Below are 20,516 nucleotides of genomic sequence, written 5' to 3'. Positions count from 1 at the left end.
TATCGTTCTACCATACCATATGACAACAATACTTTCGTTATACTTCTCTGTCTTCTTTTCTATTGATAATCTGCTTATCAACTGGACTGATCTTTCTTTTCGAATAATTCTCTATAGATACTATTTACCGCTTACTGCTCATCAGCTCTTGACTTGGCTACACTATGGCCGACTTCTCCGCCGTAATCAATTCGGTTCCACCGGTTACAAGAACACTATTGATCGCAACCGCCAGTATTACATTGTGAGTGGAAGGATAGACCATTTCATTCAGCTTGCGATCAACATGAGGCTTGTTATAATCGCAGTGGAACTCTCATAGTACATGGCACCAGACTGTTATGAGGAGTCTGCTAATTTGTTGCTTCTTTGTAGCCCTTGTCTCCTTGGAATAATCTCTCCGGCATCAGTACGTATTGGATGCATGTAAAGGTTTTCTCCCTGACATCACGCATTGCAGGTCGCCCTTATATGGCCAAGAATCGTCAGCCGATATCAGGTGGGTTTTTAATTCTTCCTTTCCATCGCCCTGACAAAGGTTCTCAAGCTCAAACGATTTTGCTCTCACCAGATATGGCGGCCCGTAACTTCCTTCTTCTTTGGAGGTATGTGATCTGCATCTTCAGATTGACCATGATATCGATTAGAGCTGGAAGCGCTGCTCGCGCCATTATATCCGTCAGAGACGGCGAAGAAGCTATCTCTGAGAGTTTACTAAACTTTGGCTAACGCCTGTCGACGATTTCAGGATCTGGATTTCCTCTGATATACGACTTCTTCCTCATTTACCGTAACTCCTCAGCAATGGAGCGAGATGTATAGTAAGTCTCAACGCTTACAGCCCGTATACACATCCTGTACGCTCATATTATTACCCCTAAAACTTGAACAGCCTGAATAACACTGCTGAATATGCTTGGCTACACCTGATGTTAGGCGTTTTCATCTTAGTAAGTTCAGCTCGCATTTGTTCTGACCTGCGCTTAAATGCTGACCTAAGATCGTATCTTTAAGACGTTCAACAGCTTGGTTGGCCTTCCCTTCTTATTTCGACCACTTCTCCACGCTCAAACCTATGTCTGGTGTAGAGCTAATCCTACCGTGAAGGTCTCTATTTTCGGATTATTGACTATCCCTACCAGTTGTAAGTGAACAGTGTACTGGTCACTACTACATTAGTTTCTTGTCAATATCCACAACTCTTCTCGCAAGCTCCTCTTTTCTCTTGCTCAACCAGCAATGGTGGTCTGTCGACAACTCTTTTATCCTTCCTCTACTGGTCGCCGCTTCCCTGTCATTCTCACCTTGATCTCCCCTCCGTCACCTTGCTCAATTTTGTCCCACATGTCAACCTTTTACTCATGCTTGCCAGTCTTCCCTGTGTGCCCTCGCTGCTTCGTCATCCTTCAGCTCTTTAGGCGTACATCAATATCGTGTGAAGCTTGTGCTGACCTTCTGCTCATGCTCAGTGTATCCACCGGCACTCATCGTGCTCGACCTGCTGACTGGTGGTCCGATGAAAGCCATGGGAGGTGTTCTCGGATTACTTGCTGGTCACTTATGGTGCGTAACCTTCTTTATGCGGCTGCCCCAAGACCCTGCCCTCCTGCCAAATGACGAACCCGTGCCCTAACGATTGCCTTCCTGTGATTAGGTGGTTTATCTCAACTTATCTTCCGTTGTACGCGCCATCTCACTTGCGTCGGCCCAATCCCCTCGCTCCTCCTGCACGATTCCGACGACTCTTCGGCGTTTCTTCTCAACGAACTACTGGGTACAAGGCGTATCAACCTGAAGGTCGATCTACTGCTACTGCAAATAATGAAGCCGTTGCGGCTGCCGTACGACATCGTTGGGGAGGTGGACAACGTCTTGGTGGATCTAGCTTATAGAAGGGCCGTTTGTTGGTACAACGAGTTCACGAGTTGAATAGATCCGATTAACTCGTGGCTGTATAACAGACTTCCCAAAATTATGCACCATTGTTCTCATGATCACCATTACATCCATGTCTCGGCCTTCGTGGGTCGCAAGGTACTTCACACTTTGGCTGCGACATCTTGCGGTGAAGCGCGACAATCGGTATTGCAACCTCGGTGTTCACCGCATTTTAACCAAACTGATGAACAGCATAGGGGTCGCAGTCCTCAAGATGCCGACTCAAAGCTTTTTGATGTTGTTTTTATTCATGATAAGGATGTCTCACCTGATGAAGATCGTTTTTAAGCCATTTGGGAAAACTCAGCTCTATGCTGTTCTCTAAAAGATTACGTAACATCACTCCAGCAATTCATGTTACTTGTGCAGCTTCGCCTCTTCTCGTCAAGGACAGCTCACGGTGTGAGCAGACTAGGCATCACTTACCTTGTTCTACCAAAATACATCTGTTGTATACTAAGTTACCTGATACGTATAGTATAATATGAATTTGATAGGGAAAGGCAATTGAGCTATACTGTGCGAGATACCCAGCTGTGATGTTATCACCATAGAAGGAATTCCGTTGTTCACGGTGTACAGTCTACCCCCTGATGTCACGGAAGCGCACTACTTCAATTTCGATGCGGAGAGCACTTTGTACAGCAGCTTGTCACCTCATCAACTACTCTCATACACATCGCTTTGCAGTGAGCGATTGAAGTATCACATCGACACTCAGAATCCCCACCATCTTGCCTGAGTTCTCTGGCCCTTTTCTATGATCTGATTGATGAATAAGGGTGTCTTCCGGCGGACATTTGTTCTCTGCATTCTTAGCTCAGCCCTTTCATACCATCACAGTCCTGATTGACCACATCTGACTCCATCACTATTTGTGGCTTTTGTTGATTTATAAAGGGGATCTGTAGCGAAAGATATGAACACAAAAGAGGGACGAGATGCAAATTGAGCCGAGGTGTTTACAGATGGACGATAGACATAACGTCCCAACATGATCAAATACACATCTGACCGAGACATGGTTTTCAAAACTATGATATAGCTCATATTCCGACACCTTCATCATGTAAATAGCTGTCATTAACAAGTGTTGACTCTAAAATGATCAACAAGTGCTTGACTCTAACATGGTTCACCCTCATGATTATTCCATCTCACGGATGTACAGATACAACGAGACCGGCGCAGAGAACGCCCATTTCTCTTCATGAATACAGCGCAAATTTGCGTGACAGATCAGCAAACAAAGATTTGAGAACCACACTTTCTGATGTACGCTTATAATACATGCTTTCCGGGGATGTATAGAACAGGTTTACATGCCCAGTGTATGTGCTGTGTTGGAAGAATGGATCCTTGTTTTTGCTAAGGGCTTGGGTATTGTTGTGTTCTTTCGGTGACAAACGATAAAACGAGAAACACTATACATGTCGAAATTGCGACGGTGCACCTATATATTTTGCTTCAGCTTCTCAATCGCTGCTGCTGTCGATACTACTGCAACGGTGTTTGTCATTTGCCAAGTAGATGATTGCATTGATGCCTTTCTGAGTATTGGGTGTATTCCTGTCATCTGTGTCGTCTCAATATGAGATGAACAACCTCAACTATCACTTGGCAGGTAAAAAGAAAGCATTGAGCAGCAGTGTATTATTCTGGGGCTGTTTCTAGCCTGAGATGGGGGAAGTGCTTTCAATTTCTATGCAGTACAGCCTGCAGACTTCAGGCGCGGCTGAGCTGATTGCTGATAAACAACCGACTGTCTCGCTAACTAGATATCAGCACGACTGTCATACTTTGCAGAGCACTTTGGTATTGATGATAGCACACCTGCGCCATAGTCGTTCTGGATACTCTGCGGCAAAAAGGTTGTTCTATAGTTTGAAATGTTACGCTCATCCTGTTCCCGCTTATGCGTCGCACGCGCATGTAAGCTCTGACAGCAAGGTGAGCTCATCTCTGCTCTCTGGTCAATCCCGGAGTGTCTTCCTGCCAAGGCAAGTGAACAGCCCAGCAGTCATGCAAAAGCTTCCAATGTACATTCTGCTGTGGACAATATGCACACCTTTTGGAAAACTTGATACACTTGGATACAAGACACGTTACACCTAAGCGCAGTACATTTGTGTCTTGCACACTGTGAGGTCCTGTTTTAACAAGTGATGTCTGGGCTTAGTATACAGTGATGATCTTGAGTTGGTGATAAGATTCATAGTGATTGAACGATGTTAAGATTGACAACTAATGATGATGATTTCAAACAGTTATGATCAAATATAATAGCGCTAGCCACTAAGTTGAGGATTATAGTCACACCCTGTTTATTACTCCTTTTTTTTCTTGGCTGATTGGATACAAGTACCTCATGATAGCCTGTTCCATATAACGCAGAGCTGTTGACTTTGACCACATCTTTCCAATCATTTGAAATTTCAATAAGATGTATACATTACCATACCCTCTCCCCTCACATAATCATTCTGAACTTTATCTACTAAGGGAGTAGTCGCGCTGGATTTCGAAACCTTCAAGCTCGATCAAAGAGTAACAGGGGGTCATTGTAGACTGTTCAAGGTGTTTTCGATCGCTGTGGCAGGAGTCAGCCCGGAGAGTGATCGAGGAGGACGTGATGAACTGATCACATAGAGTTATGGAATATTAAACTTCATCAAAGATACCTACTAAGTATAAGACAAAAAGACTTGCCGAGAATGTATTGGACAAATAAATGGTTATGGTGTGTGCGGTCATTTTTATCTTTTGATCATTGAAGCAAAGTATAAGAAGAATCCATTCGCCTTTTGTTACGACCCAACGTGAACATACAGCAAGACGGTTATAAAACCAGCTGTAAAAGAACCAACTGTTATAATACCAATGGTAAAAAGACCCAACAGGAAAAGGACCAACGGTCAAAAGACCAAGTAGACATGCAACAGTTTCTAGAAAACCACGCTACCGACATCGACCATGAGCGGGTATTTTAAAAGGTATATCAGGAGCTACTTTTCTATCTCTATTTTGAATTCCTTTTCCTCTCAAGGATAAGGTATAAAATAGCGTTCACACACTTTAGCCACCGACCAACTACTCCACTATCTTGAACACCAACTACTTCACTATCTTTAATCAACAACTTCACCAATCCTCTATTTTATATTTCTTGTAGATAATCTTCAATTATTGAATCTACCTTAGTTTGTTACTACTTCACCAATACTATAGTGTCTGCTTATCCCTTCAGACTAGTATTCCGCCACAGTCGTCCAAACCACCTTCGCAAGTTTACAATAACCCTTTGTCATTTGTTATCAAGCTTGTAAACCGTATCAGACCTCTGGTCTCTAGTGGGAAATGTCATCCTTGGCTATAACTTGGGGCCACCCTTTCTTACCTTGTCTACACTTCCCAGGGATACTATACTATATGGTTCACATCGCGCATCCTTGTCGTAATCTCACATCATCTGTAAACATTGTCTGCTCACAAATTGTGGTGACATTGCTTACCAACAAGCTGGTATTGCGGTATCAGGAGTGTAAAGTTCGATGACTGTTATATACTCAAGGTGTGTAGTTCCAATGAACCCTGCCTTTGGTCCTGCTTAGCTAGTTTAAGTTCCTCTCACGGCAACTCCACATCTGTTAGCAAGGAGCCACGCGGACAATGTCAAGTTATATAATGCATGTTAAGGAGAAAGAAGTAAAAGAAAAAGAGATAGACCGAAAATTTGATATAAGAGAAACCGGTAACAGAGCATCTAAGCGGCTCATTCCGACAGACAAGTATCAAAGGAAATCAGCCAGTAGTATACCTCTAAGCCCACAGGTATCAAGTACAGACTAGCAGCAGAACATCTGCATTAGACCACCGACTAAGATGATCTGTAATATAACACGTGAATTACTTTGCAAATGATATACAACACACAACGGAATAAAAACAATATAAGCGACACTTGCAATCTCGGTTTTCTTATCTCGGTCGTAATTCCGGTCCCTGGAATCATCCGGGGGATTTTGGGCGGCAACAAGTGGCAGGCTTCAAAAAGAGAGTCGTATGCATTGTAATGAGAAGGCACCAGAGTCGGGTCCTCAGGCCTTCACCGACGGGTCGGTGAGATGCGTCTATCGGACAACCAGACGGTGAACAGCATAGCTCGTCATATTGGTGACAAGGCTATACAACGCTGAATACATGCTTTCAATCGCTGGAACATCGCTCCTCATCATTCACAGAGGATTTTTGAACACGCCAGAAAATTGAGCTCTATGCTGTTCTCACCCCTGTTACGTAATCAACAATTGTACTTAATAGTATCGCTTGCCAAGTGTTCATGTTCTGGTGGTCAAGTCACGCAGAGCACCTGACATGAGAGGAGTACGCAAAATGCGCTAAACTAGCTCTTGTATGCCTGATATCAGAAGGTGTGACCAGCTTTCGGCGATATCGCATCGGACAGCAGCTTGATTCTACTTTTTAAGTCATTGGCAAGTGTGGTGCAGTAGCGTGATTAGGCTTGAGGTGGCGTGGTATCGATAAATCATGCCTGTGACAAAATTTAGATATCGCATAGTGTATTGAATGTAGCAGAAGACGTGTGTGATTACAGTGAGAAGATCGGGAGAGGGCTACATAAGAAGAGGTGAGCGGAACAAGAGCAAGTTGCTGGATCAAAAAGTTGGTCGTACTCACCTTCCAAACCATCCTAATTGGTCCAACGGTGGATTTAATCGAGCTTCGCAAAGAAGTCTTTCGGCTTACCGTTGAGATCGGCCGAGGGACTTCAGGCGCATAGAACTCCACCTTGCAACGATTGCAACCTTATAGGAGACCGTGGTTTATCAGCACCGGTCGTTCGCAAGGGCGATCTGGGGAAATAGAAGCAATGTTCGACCACAGATTACCAATCGCGTTTGTTGACGAGGATTGATTGTAGACACTACATGTGGGTGGTGACATGAAGCGATACATGCTGTATAGCGAGGAGGTTTCATCTGTGGATGTTCGTTACTATACGGATCATTGTCCTTCCATCTGGTATGGGAAGCAGCGGTACGCGCGGATTTTGATAGGCCCAGGGCGATGCCCCGAATCAAACGAGATGGAGAACCTAAGAGGAATGGACACAGAGAGCGGCCAAGATGATCAGTTACCAACGTAATTGTTAATAGAGCAAGAGGAAAGAAGCAAAACTCTGAACCGTGGTCCTAGGCGTGATGGGGAACAGGTATGGCGAGAAGAGGGTTGTTGGAACAAACTAAATCGCCCGATTGCTAATACCAACATGCATTTAGAAAATCGAAGGAGACGAGAGGCGACCGCAGCCCGAAGAACCTGTTGTAGTGAGTGAAAGTCGGTAGAAACGGCGCCGGATGTCTCTCTTTCATCGTAGTGCGATTTGTTCCACTTCCTTTTAGTAATTCAGGATAATATTGTTCTGATAGCGTTATTGTATTTACTTGTTGACAGATTGTTGGTGAAGTCATAAAGAAGCTTTCATGTTTACCCATTCCGAAATTCTGGTTGTTGTTAACAGAGATAGTCAAACTTGATAAATAAGCTTTCGAAACTCGTTCACATGATATCGAGATGTTATCTTGCTCATTAACCCGTCGAAAAGGCGAGAAAGATCAACGATATGTTGAGGTTGATCCACCATGTGAGTAGCGAAGATCACATTCAGCTGAAAGCCCCACGATCGGAAGCCGGAGGCGGTCCATCTTGGCGTGACTTATACACCAATCCATGTGAGTGTGCGCGAATGTCCGTTAGTCGATCCTGTTGTACAAAAACTTTAGTGCGTTTTGCTTGATCGACTACCATGAAAGACGATGTTGTTGAAGTAAATATCAACGATGGTAATAAGTATCAGATAGACTAGATGCGAGAGACACCGTATGGGATGACGTATGGATTATAGGATTTCATGGGTGATTTCATGCTACCGTGAGAAGGTTTAGAACGCCACTCAACGTGGTCTCCAATCGCTCCTAAGAAGCTAGAAAATACCTCCCTGTTTCACAAACAAAAGATGAGGAATCACGTAAACACGTGTAACGCGTTACAGGTGATTATTGTTAGCTTTTCCCTACATGTGATTGTATTGCCGAAGCTATCGTTAACCCTTGACAACAACTAATCTTAACTACGAGTACAGTAGTACTAGCGCGTTTTGACCATCACCTCGTTTCATCTTTTTTGTTTACTTGGCACAATCCGTACCCTGTTATACCATACCCTTACTTAGCATGATCAACTTGTACCTATCAATTTCGCATGCGCATTGATCTCTTCTATATTTACCCTTGAAACAATACATCAAGGACTTTTTGAGTAGCGCAGGAAACGTTGAAAATAGATCACAAAGAGGTGAGAAGGGTGACGCACACTCACTCGTTTTGTTTACTTTTGTCGTTTGTTTAGTAGTGTTATTCAGCACAGCAATGATGTTGTATACATTTGTTGCCAAGTAACAATAAAAAAATCCAAACCCGCATTGATCCTTTTCATTGTTGTGTGTATGTTTGATGTTTAGTATGTTGTCGCTTTGACCTCTTTTATCGTTATTCTTTCCTTTCTCGACTCATTTCTTATTGTCTGAATTGCCTTGATTCAACTTATCCACTCTTTATTGTCGTGTAACTTTCTTTAGAGCATTCCACTGTATCAGCATTTGCACCGCATTGAATCTTTCATTTCATTGTTCATTCTCTTAACAATCGTCAACTCTTGCATCGATCGACAGTTCTGGTAAAGCTTAACGATTTAATATCATATAACACTTTACGCTTCTTAACGTTTTCCTTAGTCCATCAACTTCTTTTTCACGAATCACTCAACGTCCTTTGAAGATAACGGCAGGTCCACACACTCATTCGACAACGTGCAGAAATTGAAAACCTGAAGGATTTCATTCAGCACTTACACATAAAAACTATACCGGTCTATCTCATTTCTCACTCACATCAACAGCTCTCATAAGCAACACACTCTTTTTATTGTTATAACTGTCTTTACCTTCATTGCATTATCAACCAAAAAATTCATAAAATTAGTAAATCATCACCATGAAATTTCAAGTCCTTGCTCTCACCGCTACTGCCCTTCTTGGTCTCTGTTCATCAGTTGCTGCTCATACCGAAGCTCAACGAGATACCAACAAAGCCTCTCTGGAAGCTCGAGCCTACTATCTGAAAGCTCGTCAAGCTGCTGAAGATTCACTCAACAACTCGACAGCTATCGATCCAACTACTGCTAACAATGCAACAACTGTAGATCCTACTACCATTGAGGACTGCGAAGACGAAGATGATGTTACCATCTCCGATCCTTCTATTGGTAATTCTACTCTTGTTGCAAACTCCACTCTTCCTGCCAACACCACCACTGCCGGTAATACCACCTCCAGCATCGCCCCTGATGATGAAGAATGTGATGAAGATGACGAAGAAGAGGAAGAGGAAGAAGATACCACTTCGGTTGGAACCGATAGTGATGAAGAAGATGACGAAGATTTACCATATTGCGATGAAGAAGACGAAGAATCTACCACAACTAATCAAGGTACTACCGCCAGTGAAGATGTTTCCTCCGGTTCATATACTGCATCTGCTGCTTCTTCCACCATCACTCCTACCCAGATTGGTGCTGTACAAGCCGCTGCTGTTGCATCTGGAACCTCAGATAGTGATGATAGTTGTGGTGGTGTGAGTTATCTCACATCTAAACATATTTGTTGGAGGATGCTGACCTTGTGAATTGCATTTAGGTCACTACTGTATACGTAACTGTTACTGCTGGTAGTAACGCTGCTCCTACTCAATCTGCTTCAAGTGGTACATCTGCAAACAATGCTTCTGGCAACGGCAACGTTGTTGCTGCTGCTTCCCCATCTTCAACTTCATCCTCATCAACTTCCCCTGCTTCCCCTGTTGCTGCCGATTCTGAAGAAGATGAAGATGATGCTGAATACGATGACGAAGATGATGAAGATGTAAGTTCACTTGTACTAAAGACCGTGGATTGCGAAGCTTATCAAAACGTTAGGATTGCGAGGACGACGATGAGGAAGATTCATCAGTTATTCCCTCTACCACTGTTCCCGCTGGTTCTGCCCCCTCCGCTTCATCTTCCGTCAATGGTACCCAAACTGCCTCAGGTGAGGATGATGAGGAATGTGACGATGAAGAAGACGATGAAGAAGTTGCCTCATCAACGTGAGTTTCTTATTTCCTTGTGTCATTCCCTTTCTACATCACTAAACGACGCTTTCTTCCTAGCTTCACCTCTCTCCTGTCTTCAACTACTGGATCAGCGGTTGTGAACGCTACTTCCCCTGCTGCAAACGCCACCGCCACCGCATCAGCTACAGCTACTACCGATATCGCATCAGCCTCCGCTACAGCCTCAGATGTTGAAACATTCTCTGTAACTGAAAGTGCCCTTCCATCAGATATCTTCACCTCGGATATTGCTTCCGTCACGGAGACTGCCACCGAATCTGCTGTCGAAACCGCTCCTACAACTGCCGCCGATGCCAACACCGACTCTGCTGTCACTGAAGAATCTTCCACTCCAGCTGCTGAAGGTGTGACTGTAACTGCTGAAGATGCTGCCAGTACCGCCGCTCCTGCAGGTAAAAGAAGAATCGTTTTCTGGGCTTAGATTTAGCAAAGTAAAATAGACCTTCTGAAATATACCCTTATTCTGGACAATCCTCCTGGTTTAATCTTTATTCCCTGCCTGTATATATACCGTAGTTTGCATAAACGCGCCAGTCGCCGTCAGCAGAATAGTTCTATCGAAAGCATCGATTGCTTCGAGGAAGATGCATCAATAATCTAATTTAATATACATAATGGCATGTCACATGATTGTACATAATACAGGACTTGGAGGAATAATCTGTTACCTTCACCTGTATAATCTAGGCGAGGTAATCAACGTATATTACCATCAACCGCAAGTCGCTCGGCAACCGTCGACAGCTGACAATGATAACAGTCAGTTATTTTGTCAAGATGATCAATCGAAGCAAGCATATGAAAGGACGACTCACTGCCTCCCCCTCGGAGGTCACCCATTGACATGAATCCGGAACCGCCACCTCCTGATCCTCCTCCTCTACCACCACCACCTCCTCCATTCCCTCCTCCGCCTCCGCCTCCTCCACCCCCATATCCACTTGGTTTGGCACCACTACTGGACTTGGGCGGAGGTCGAGCAGAAGGGTCTGACCAGGATGCAGGATTTACGATTGGCTATATATACGTAGGACGAATTTGTCAGCCAGAACATCAGCACCTGAGAAACTTCCTCAACTTACGCTGATCAAAGTCTCAAAGAAAAGATAGACTAATGTTGCATAGCCTGATACTTGTTCAGTAAGCTTGCTGGTGATAGGTTGGGTACCGAGCGTTCCAGAAGAAGACACGTATGTGGGTTTTGGGTTCGACATGTTTACCTAACGTATACCGCTATAAGCATGCAAGTATGATTGATATTATTGCAGTTTCAGAAGCGTATGTTTATGGACAGCCCAGTACGATGATTATACTGGAAGGATGAGGTGGGGACTGATAGTATAAGTAGCTTGCGAAATGAGAAAGGTGAAGGGGGAGCAGATGAAGGATGTGTATATTTCAGTCATATGCAGGTATATGACGCAAGCAACCGAATAAACAAATACTAATGTTGATTGTCGCAAACATTCAACATTCATCATTCAATATTTTCCTTTCATAATTTTTATTTCGCTTTCAATTTTCCATTCTTATCTCTCCCACAAATCACTTGAACAGAGTATTCTCGTCCCAACATCCCACTCCAGAATAAAATTCATCTTGCAGTGTACCATTGGAGGTTATATCCATAAAATAACAATCCCTTACGCACGGTCACCTGAAAAATTATTGTTACACTCAGTACCATCAATTCCCTAGAACGTAATCAACAGTACGCCTTTCGAGTTCAAACGTCCTGGATCAGTATATTTTGGAAACTTCCTGGATGGGTCTAATATAGCATTAGCGAACACAAGGTACATAAAGTATTGAGCTTGTTTCGTCAGATCAGATAAGACTCTGGGCAAATAGAACATTCGGAGGTGATGGTTGGAAAGCCGGTATGAACGATCTCACTGACTTTCGTCACTCGATGCGTAATCTGACACTCGCAATCTCACTAGTTATCCAAGAAGCTGGTCGTGCTAGGTGACGGAGCTTGTGGAAAGGTATGTTCACTGATGGAACCCCGCGAAAACTTATCACTGATATCGTTGAGTACTATAGACATCGCTTTTAACTGTATTCACAAAAGGTGTGTATTCAGACTCTCGACTCTCATATTCATGCTGATCATCTCTTTAGGCTACTTTCCTACGACTTAGTGAGTAGCGCGCCTTCCCATTTCACTCCCGGGAGCTGCGCTAATCTTGCAAAACCGATATCAGTGAACCAACAGGTCCGTCAGTCTCTCGAATACATTATTAGCGATTGGAAACTGATTGTCCTTTTTTACAGTATTCGAAAACTATGTGGAGATGTTGCAGGTGGATGAACAAATGGTCGAGTTGAGTTTGTGGGATACGGCCGGTCAGTATATAGAGCTAGATAGATCTGCTTGTCTGAAGATCGACAACTAACATCCCATTTGACCTTTAGGACAAGAGGACTTTGATCGACTGAGGTCGCTTTCTTATGCTGATACGCATGTTGTGATGATTTGCTTCTCAGTACGTCATCCTTTTTGGGCAGATCAGGATGTGGCTGCCAGCTGATACCAAGATTGGCAGGTGGATTCGCCGGTATCTTTAGAGAACACAGAATCTAAAGTAAGTTCTATTACATATACATACGACCAACGACAGGTACTGATCAGGTACTGATACCTTCCATTACAGTGGATCCACGAAGTTAACGAATTCTGCCCTGGCGTCAAAACAATACTGGTTGGTGAGTGGAGGATCGCAGAATTGCATGACCAAATACTGATTCATTGAACAGCTCTAAAATGCGATTTGAGGGAAGATCCAGCTATCAAAGAGAGATTAGGGAGGCGGAATCTACACCCTGTCACATATGACGAAGGGCTTTCGGTAGCAAGAGCAATAAGAGCAAGTCGTTATTTGGGTATGTCTGCAGACAGCCTCTTGAGTTACAAGGTGTTATTCAAGCTGACAGAATCGTCTGAATTATGTACGTAGAATGTTCCGCTAAACATAACCGAGGTGTACAGGAAGCAATCTATGAAGCTGCTCGTGTATCAATTGGCAGTCGTCCTAAAGGTGGAGGAGGAGGTTCAAGCAGCAAAAAGCGAGGCAGTAATTGGAAGGAAGGAAAATGCGTGATTTTATAACCTTAACGCTTACATATAGTCATTATAATATTGAATGTTCATATGGTTGTTCATTGCGTATGTATATACACGCCTTGTTCCTATCAATCGCTGCAGAACCATGTCAGGATCTCGGTTCTCAGCACCGACCTACTTGCTCAGACTAGACTCGAAGGAAGCTGTGAAACAACAAGTGCTCATAGATACGCATTTGTCTATCTGTCGGTATTTAAGAGAATCAGGGACGATTTATGTATGTATAAATACTCCACTTACGTATTTTATGGCTTAAAATAGCCGTATTCGACTAAAGTTAATTGACGATTACCAACATAACATAACGTCCCTGATGTTCATTATTTTGAGCTATAGAAATCTACCTTGCATAGATATCGCGTTGCATATATCGTTCTACCGTGTTTATGACTATCATCTGACATCGTAAATCAGATAGCATATACCCACACAACGATAATCAGTCACGTATAAGACATATAATCATGAAGGATACTTAGAGTGAGTAGAGCTTGTTTGTTTCCTTGACAGTGGTCTACGGAGCCATGTATCCTTGCGATATCGCTGCTGCGGTCGTTTAGCATCCACCCTTTCTGATACATTCACAGCTAATCCCACTGCGCCTCTCAATCATCACCTCCTTCCAACCTACCATCCAAATAATACCCTGTATATGTATAATAGACTTCTTTGACAGAAACTGTATAGATAAACAACAAAAAGGACTGAGGATATATATCAGTTAGGTAATTTTGACCAATCTTTCCCCTTACATCACTTCGAAGTCTGTGCAGTGCTAACGTTTCAATCTATTCTCCTTTCGCAGTCAAGAGTCGCTCAGGATTTAGATTTCTTGGCTATAATGTCTACCGAGCAAGGCAGGTCATTCGGACATTATCGACGGTTGTCTCGCGACAATCCTAAAACTGGTCGTTCGCCAACAATAAATCCTACAAGCAAATTCAACATGTCTGCGCCAACTCCCAGAACGGTTTCCGACTCTTATACCTCCTCTTTAGATACGACGTCCCCGATATCTTACAATTACCAATCCCCTCGAACTCGCTCGCCATCCCCTTCTAGACTGACAGGAGCAGATCTATCGAAATACTCAAACCCTCACTCTTCTTCTCGAAAGAGGTCGACCTCCAGTCGAATAGCAATGATACGACATATTCGGCCTTACTTGACAGCTAAAGTACTTGGACCTGTTCTGCTATGGATCCTCGCAGTATGGACGATACACAATTACTTCCTTCCCTTGCCTTTACCTCACTTGTCCGTATCTACTCCTAAAAAAGCCATTTCTGCGGATCACCACCTGTCGACCACCTTTCCTCAACCACCACTTCGAGCTGGAGATGACTTGCTGGATTCGGTGGATCCTCGTTGGCGACCTTTCTCCCCACTTCACCCTCCCGAACCCCCGTTTCCGCGATTACGTCCCACAAGATTCCTTCCGCCTCGATGCTTAGAACAGTGGTTTGCGGATGGAGAAACATTGTGTGGAAAAGCAGAGATGGGTTCTGAGGAGACATTAGATGCTACCTGGCTTTGGGTAAATGGGTCAGATCATCGTTGGCGGGATAGCATGATTCATTGGCGTTCTGTTGAAGGGGTTTTCTCGCCTGAGCACCATTTTCGGTAAGTCGGTCTCATGGCGGCAGAGGGACAGAATAATGCTTATCCTGAACTAGTGAGCAAAATGAGCTCGTACATTCTATGCGATCCGTATTGGATGCTCTTCCTGGACACCTCAGTACATTTCACTTGATCCTCGCCGACTATCCGTTCGACTCCGACACCGATGTAGACCTGATCCCGGCAGCCATTATACCAGACTTAGAAAAGCTGGTCAGTCCTCACGGGCATCGTCCACCGATCAACTCAAATCAACTCAGAAACGAGAGGATCGCAAGAAATGGTTCCGAACGATCACTGAATTCGATATCTTCCGCCTTATCTACCCATCTAACTGATACGTGGCGAGTAGTTCAGACGCCTACATGGCTTGATTTTTCTCGTCGTGATAAAACCAGTCCATCTCACCCATATCATCCTTTCTCATCTAACCAACACAAAAACGAAAACAGCAAATTAAGCAGAGCTGAATCCAATTATCCCATACTGCGTTATGCTTCACATTCGGAGATTTTCCATCTGCCGACTATGGATAGAGATGGATTGACCGAAGCATTAGGTGAACAGGAATGGAGAGAGCGAGAATATAGGAAGAAAGCATTGCCATCCTTCAACTCTATGGCGATAGAGAGTCGAGTAGGGTGGCTTCCAGGATTGGTATGTACCTGCTTCTGTGTGTGGCATTGGCTAACTTACTCGTAGGCCGATGTCACTCTCTCGTTGAACGATGATTTTTTTTTGCTGAGACCACACGCAGTAAGCTTTCGGTCTTTTGGTGACGGTAAGAACAGCGCTGATTATCCACAAATAGGTCTCGGATTTTCATTCTCCTTTCTATGGTTCAGTAATCCGTTTCGACCATGGTGTAAGTCAATTCGCAAAGCATCTCGAGGCTTAGCTGATGGTATCACAGTATTACCAACAAGTCCGACCTTTACTAGACAAAAATCGATTTAATGATGCTGGAGAAGTTGGTGGATTGTATCATGCCAATTACCTTCTTTCTCAGCGATTCCCTCGACGTCTACGACCATACTTTGCTCACGTACCTAAAGTCATCACCCGTGGTCTGCACCATGAAGCAAGTCTGATGTTCAGAGAAGCTTTAGCGGAAAGTAGCCAAAGACGCTTCCGAGAGATGATGCTGGGAGAAGGGGATATTCAGATGCAGTGGTTGCTTACTTCTCTAAGAGTGAGTCGTATATTGTTTGTATTGTGCTGATCAAGAAATAGGTCGAGAGATGGCGTGAAGCCCTTTTGTGGACTTATGTAGTCGCCAATCTTGGTACACTTGGCGAATCATCCGATACATGGAATCATCTAGCAAGAAACGAACTGAAGGATATGTTTGGTTTGAACGAAAATGACGACGATGTTATCAAAATCGAAGTGCATCGTGGAGAAAGATGGACGCTGGAACCTGGTCGAATGGCAAGAGCTTTTGAACAAGCTGGATGGGATGCACCAAAGGCAACAGATTTCTTGTTTTGTGAGTCGACATTATCGTTATCTTCCCACGTAAGTTTCGCTCACCAAACACTCCTCAGCTTCATTCGACGGACATATGCCACCTATCTTGAAACCGGGAATGGATCCTGAGACAAATGACAAGTAAGTCAGTGAATCGAAAGGGTCACGCTTACCATATCAGGTGTGTGTTGGATCTAGATCGATGTTTTGGATCTTTTTGGACGAGAGAGGAAGATGTTCCATCCGCCGATATGTTTAAGCGACTTACCTTCCAATATCCGGAATGTGGTGATTGCAGTAAGTCCCACCCTTGATGTATATATAGAAGTGTGTAGCTCATGTAATAATTCTATAGTGATCATGGCTTTGGTTACTGCATCAGGTCCTTTAGGATTATCTGCATTCTTTCCCCCTAAAATGACCACTTTCGAAAACTCGCCCTTGAGCCCGGGTCAATCATACCCCAAATACTTGCCACCACCGCATTTACCAATGACTCCTACTTGGCATGAAGCCGACTTCTCATTGGAAGCTGTTATGGCGACTACGGCTCTTCCTGGAGAATCGATTGATCTTCGGGAATACACAATGAAGTTGCTTTCGAGATACCAATATCTATCTGGTGAGTTTGATCGACCCTTCAAACGGTAGAAATCACCTCTCAATGCTCATATACCACTTATCTCCAGCTAAATCGGAATCGCATTTTCACATGCTTAAATCTGCTGAACATGCACACCGAGTCTTCAAGATGATACAAGATAATCCGAAAGTCAGTATACTAGGATTGAATGATGATATAGAAAAAGACTATGATGAAGTTAAGGACATTATGGAAGAATGGTTCGAAATGAGGTGGCCTAGAAAGGCAGTGTGGGAGAGAGGATGGGATCCAGTCAAAGACAAATTAGTAGAAGAATAGACAACATTGTAGCTCAGTATTCATCCAAACATATTGTTTCTCATGCATTGCATTTTGTCCATTAGAGAAAGGTATAATAATAGGGTGTTTGAAATACTGAATTCATCAAGTCATTTATTTACGATATAACAAAGAAAAGTAATAGACAGCCTAAATACATAATAAGGGCAGTCTCGATTGGTTTCCGAAGCGTCAAGCTCGGTCGAAGGTAAAATTGATACACAGATTGAAAGGAAGTTCGTAATGATCGTAAACGATATCATTAACATGATTTAAGGTTGACTACGATGGAATGGTTTCATCAGCCTGGTGACGTAGTCATAGGGAATCACACTTTACTTACAATAAGTACCGAGTTCGTAACCACTTTTACCTTGCATCCAACCGTTACAGTACTGGTGAATGTAATCAAGGTTATTCTGAGCAGCACATCGACCTTGACTGGCAGCAGCAGTAGCAGAGCCGATGGTAAGACCAGCTTGCCAACCGTTATAAGAACCGATAGCCTGGATTGAACGAATCAGTATACCACCAACTTAGCCACAATATACGCCGATACCTACCAAGAGCACGTTACCACCATTGGCTTGGATAAGGTTGGAGAACAACTACAGCGAAGCTGTCAGCGTTGGACACTCGATGTTTGCTTATATCAGACTTACTTCAGCAGCTCGTTGAATGTTGAAATCGATATCGTAACAGCTGTTTGATGCTCGCTGTCAGCAAGAGCACTGAATCTACCGTGGCAAACATCAAGAACTTACTTTCCACCGGGAGCACCACCACAGTTGACTGAAGCCAATTGCATCAATCCAGCTTCACCGTTACCACCGGTAGCAGAAGGGTTACAAGTGGATTCTTGCATAGCGAAGGAAGCAAGCATAATACCCTTGACTAAAAGAATGTTGTCAGAAACAATAGCATCGTATTACATTCGAAGGAACTCACCTCCGTATTGAGCAGCATATTGGTTGAATTTATCAATATAAGCACCACATGGAGCGAAGACACCTTCGGCGGAGAGCTCAGCAGCGATCAATTGGTCAGCAGTGACCATAGGGGGGTTCCAACCACTTCCATCGACACCACAATTGAGCCAGCCTTCAACACCGTTGGGGTGGTCGGCATCAGCATTGGAGTAACCACAAGAGCTGTAAACTGAGGATCAGTGATTTGACCAATAATTAACTTGTATCATACGCACTGATCATTGATGGCCAAAAGGCCTGAAACGGAAAGACCGCCGTTACTACCGCCCCAAGAACCAGAGTCGGAACTAGCAGCGGTTGTAGTTGAAGCTGCCCAGGTAGAAGTGGTAGTTGCTGTAGCAGCGGCAGAAGTCCAGGTGTTATCGGCAACTGATGACTATATGAAGAGGAACAAAATCAGTCATATGCCTTGTCTCATTCTTCAAGGGGTAGAGTACTTACGGAGGATTGATCCCAAGCTTGGGTATCAGCTGCACTACTTTGAGCTGAACTGACAGCGGATGATGCGGCTGAAGAAACAGCTGAAGCGGTTGGAACAGCAGCGGCAAAAGAAGTGGTAGCAGCTTGACGAGGTCTACATTGTTGACCACCTCTTTTTTTGACAGTCTTCTTGATTACCTTTTTAGCTTCAGCGTGACCGGCATTATCTCTACCAGCAACAACGGCTCGAGGAGAGTTATCTGCCTCCTTGACATGTCGAATGGCGTTACTGATCCTTCGGTGTCTGAGGTGAGGTGGGTGAGGAGCATGAGAAGCTGAAGCGAAAGCGAGGAGTGGGAGGAAAGCAGCGACGAGGGTGATTGTTGAAGGTAACATTTTTTCTGTACTGCTATTGATCAGACTATTTGCAGTAAACGAGAGGAAGAATTCCCGAAGATGTTATCGGAGTTGTGATAAAGATCAAATGGTGAATAGAAGAGGCAAAGAACGAATGTAGTTGGAGTTTACTCTACTGATGTTGATGTTATGAAAAGGAAAGTGAGTAAAGACGTTTGCAAAGTTTATAGCAGTTGAAGGGTGATTTGAATTGTGGAAAGTGATGAAATGGGTAAAGGTTGTACTGTTCCAGACAGAGGTACTGCGAGAGCTTTGACAACAAATGATAGAGGATGTAAGGAAAGAAGGTAAGGAGATGTACACGTTTGGATAGTGGTAGTGAGGGAAAGAAGAGCATTGATTCTGCTTACCTGAAATAAAAAGGATGAGCTGACGTTTCCTATAGTTGACTTGTATCAATGTTGAGGCCAGTGCGTTGTTTGGGTTCGGTAAAGGCAGTGAAGCTGTGGAGCAGGACAAGGATCAAAGGAAAGGATGTATTTTAGTGATATTGTTGATGAAACAATGAAATCAACAACAAGGTGATCAATGCGTAAACGAAAGGGGTTTGTTTGTAAAACACAAAGGAGTGTGGGTCGATCTTGATGTAGTTATTACTTGTTTCTAGGTGACTGATGCCAAGCTATAACAAGAAATGGGCTGGTTGCGAATAATAATGTTAAATGGATGGTGATGCTAAGATGATAGAAGAGAATATGGATAATTAAAATTGTAATAAACAAGATACAGTATACTAGGATGAAAGTGTATCCTTAGTGTGATGATGGTGGTAATTCGTACTGTACAAAAGGATCCGTGCATACACAAGTCATTTATGTATTACCCTTGGGTGAGGCAAACTTGTACAAAAAGGGGCGTGTGATTTTACTTTTTATTGATCTCCCTTCTTTTTTTCTTTTTCTATCAATCAGATGAACCTGAGCGGAAGATATGACCGGCAACATTCAGGTATGAAGGTTACTTATATAACAAGGATGTTGCATCTCAAACTGAACCAGTCTGGGCGCCAAGCCTCAATCACATTTTACAGCGACTGGACCTTTTTCTCTATTCTGTTGGCTCATTCGCTATATCGTCGACTATGAATGCATTGCTCTAAATCATGTTCGCATCATTGTATGTATAACGTGTCACTCAATCATTTCCTCCCTGGTCTATTTCGATGCATAGCTTTATTGAGGGACTTTGTTGCAAATTCATGTGTGAAAAGTAAGTGAGCAAATGCGCTATTGGTTAGTTTATAGGTGAAACATAAGGAATTTCCTCTGTCACCCGCTAAGAAAAAAGGTAACGAGGACAAGGACTAGTGACAATAATAAAACTCGGTCATATGATAGCGAAACCCTGAATACTAAAAGAAATAA

The 20,516-nt window shown here is 43.6% G+C and overlaps 6 protein-coding genes across 6 annotated transcripts; 4 read left to right on the top strand and 2 right to left on the bottom strand.

Annotated features, from left to right (window-relative positions):
* Positions 1 to 164: 164 nt before the first annotated feature.
* L201_001548 (uncharacterized protein) lies at positions 165 to 1,892 on the top strand (the record flags this gene model as incomplete). The annotated part of the gene is made up of 9 exons (XM_066217337.1): positions 165 to 244; positions 376 to 409; positions 461 to 499; positions 572 to 605; positions 749 to 821; positions 893 to 950; positions 1,015 to 1,144; positions 1,470 to 1,563; positions 1,655 to 1,892. The coding sequence occupies 9 exons, from the start codon at positions 165 to 167 to the stop codon at positions 1,890 to 1,892; spliced, it is 780 nt and encodes a 259-aa protein (XP_066073434.1).
* A 7,119-nt stretch (positions 1,893 to 9,011) lies between these two features.
* On the top strand, positions 9,012 to 10,608 carry L201_001547 (uncharacterized protein; the record flags this gene model as incomplete). Its single annotated transcript, XM_066217336.1, has 4 exons — positions 9,012 to 9,650; positions 9,713 to 9,937; positions 9,991 to 10,160; positions 10,224 to 10,608. The coding sequence occupies 4 exons, from the start codon at positions 9,012 to 9,014 to the stop codon at positions 10,606 to 10,608; spliced, it is 1,419 nt and encodes a 472-aa protein (XP_066073433.1).
* Positions 10,609 to 10,899: 291 nt separating this feature from the next.
* On the bottom strand, positions 10,900 to 11,401 carry L201_001546 (uncharacterized protein; the record flags this gene model as incomplete). The annotated part of the gene is made up of 3 exons (XM_066217335.1): positions 10,900 to 10,931; positions 11,003 to 11,204; positions 11,270 to 11,401. 3 exons carry the CDS (start codon positions 11,399 to 11,401, stop codon positions 10,900 to 10,902), a joined length of 366 nt encoding a protein of 121 aa, XP_066073432.1.
* A 651-nt stretch (positions 11,402 to 12,052) lies between these two features.
* On the top strand, positions 12,053 to 13,299 carry L201_001545 (uncharacterized protein; the record flags this gene model as incomplete). Its single annotated transcript, XM_066217334.1, has 11 exons — positions 12,053 to 12,067; positions 12,131 to 12,175; positions 12,234 to 12,261; positions 12,312 to 12,330; positions 12,395 to 12,405; positions 12,465 to 12,536; positions 12,606 to 12,676; positions 12,737 to 12,775; positions 12,845 to 12,896; positions 12,948 to 13,073; positions 13,148 to 13,299. 11 exons carry the CDS (start codon positions 12,053 to 12,055, stop codon positions 13,297 to 13,299), a joined length of 630 nt encoding a protein of 209 aa, XP_066073431.1.
* Positions 13,300 to 14,260: 961 nt separating this feature from the next.
* On the top strand, positions 14,261 to 17,326 carry L201_001544 (uncharacterized protein; the record flags this gene model as incomplete). Its single annotated transcript, XM_066217333.1, has 10 exons — positions 14,261 to 14,937; positions 14,991 to 15,591; positions 15,637 to 15,690; positions 15,746 to 15,799; positions 15,848 to 16,126; positions 16,168 to 16,423; positions 16,482 to 16,545; positions 16,631 to 16,701; positions 16,760 to 17,026; positions 17,094 to 17,326. 10 exons carry the CDS (start codon positions 14,261 to 14,263, stop codon positions 17,324 to 17,326), a joined length of 2,556 nt encoding a protein of 851 aa, XP_066073430.1.
* Positions 17,327 to 17,661: 335 nt separating this feature from the next.
* On the bottom strand, positions 17,662 to 19,131 carry L201_001543 (uncharacterized protein; the record flags this gene model as incomplete). The annotated part of the gene is made up of 7 exons (XM_066217332.1): positions 17,662 to 17,832; positions 17,890 to 17,934; positions 17,989 to 18,028; positions 18,091 to 18,220; positions 18,275 to 18,477; positions 18,531 to 18,691; positions 18,757 to 19,131. The coding sequence occupies 7 exons, from the start codon at positions 19,129 to 19,131 to the stop codon at positions 17,662 to 17,664; spliced, it is 1,125 nt and encodes a 374-aa protein (XP_066073429.1).
* Between the last annotated feature and the right edge of the window lie 1,385 nt (positions 19,132 to 20,516).

Source organism: Kwoniella dendrophila, chromosome 2, assembly GCF_036810415.1.
Source record: "Kwoniella dendrophila CBS 6074 chromosome 2, complete sequence".
NCBI classification, from domain to species: domain Eukaryota; kingdom Fungi; phylum Basidiomycota; class Tremellomycetes; order Tremellales; family Cryptococcaceae; genus Kwoniella; species Kwoniella dendrophila.
This window is presented reverse-complemented; position numbering and strand designations above follow the sequence as displayed.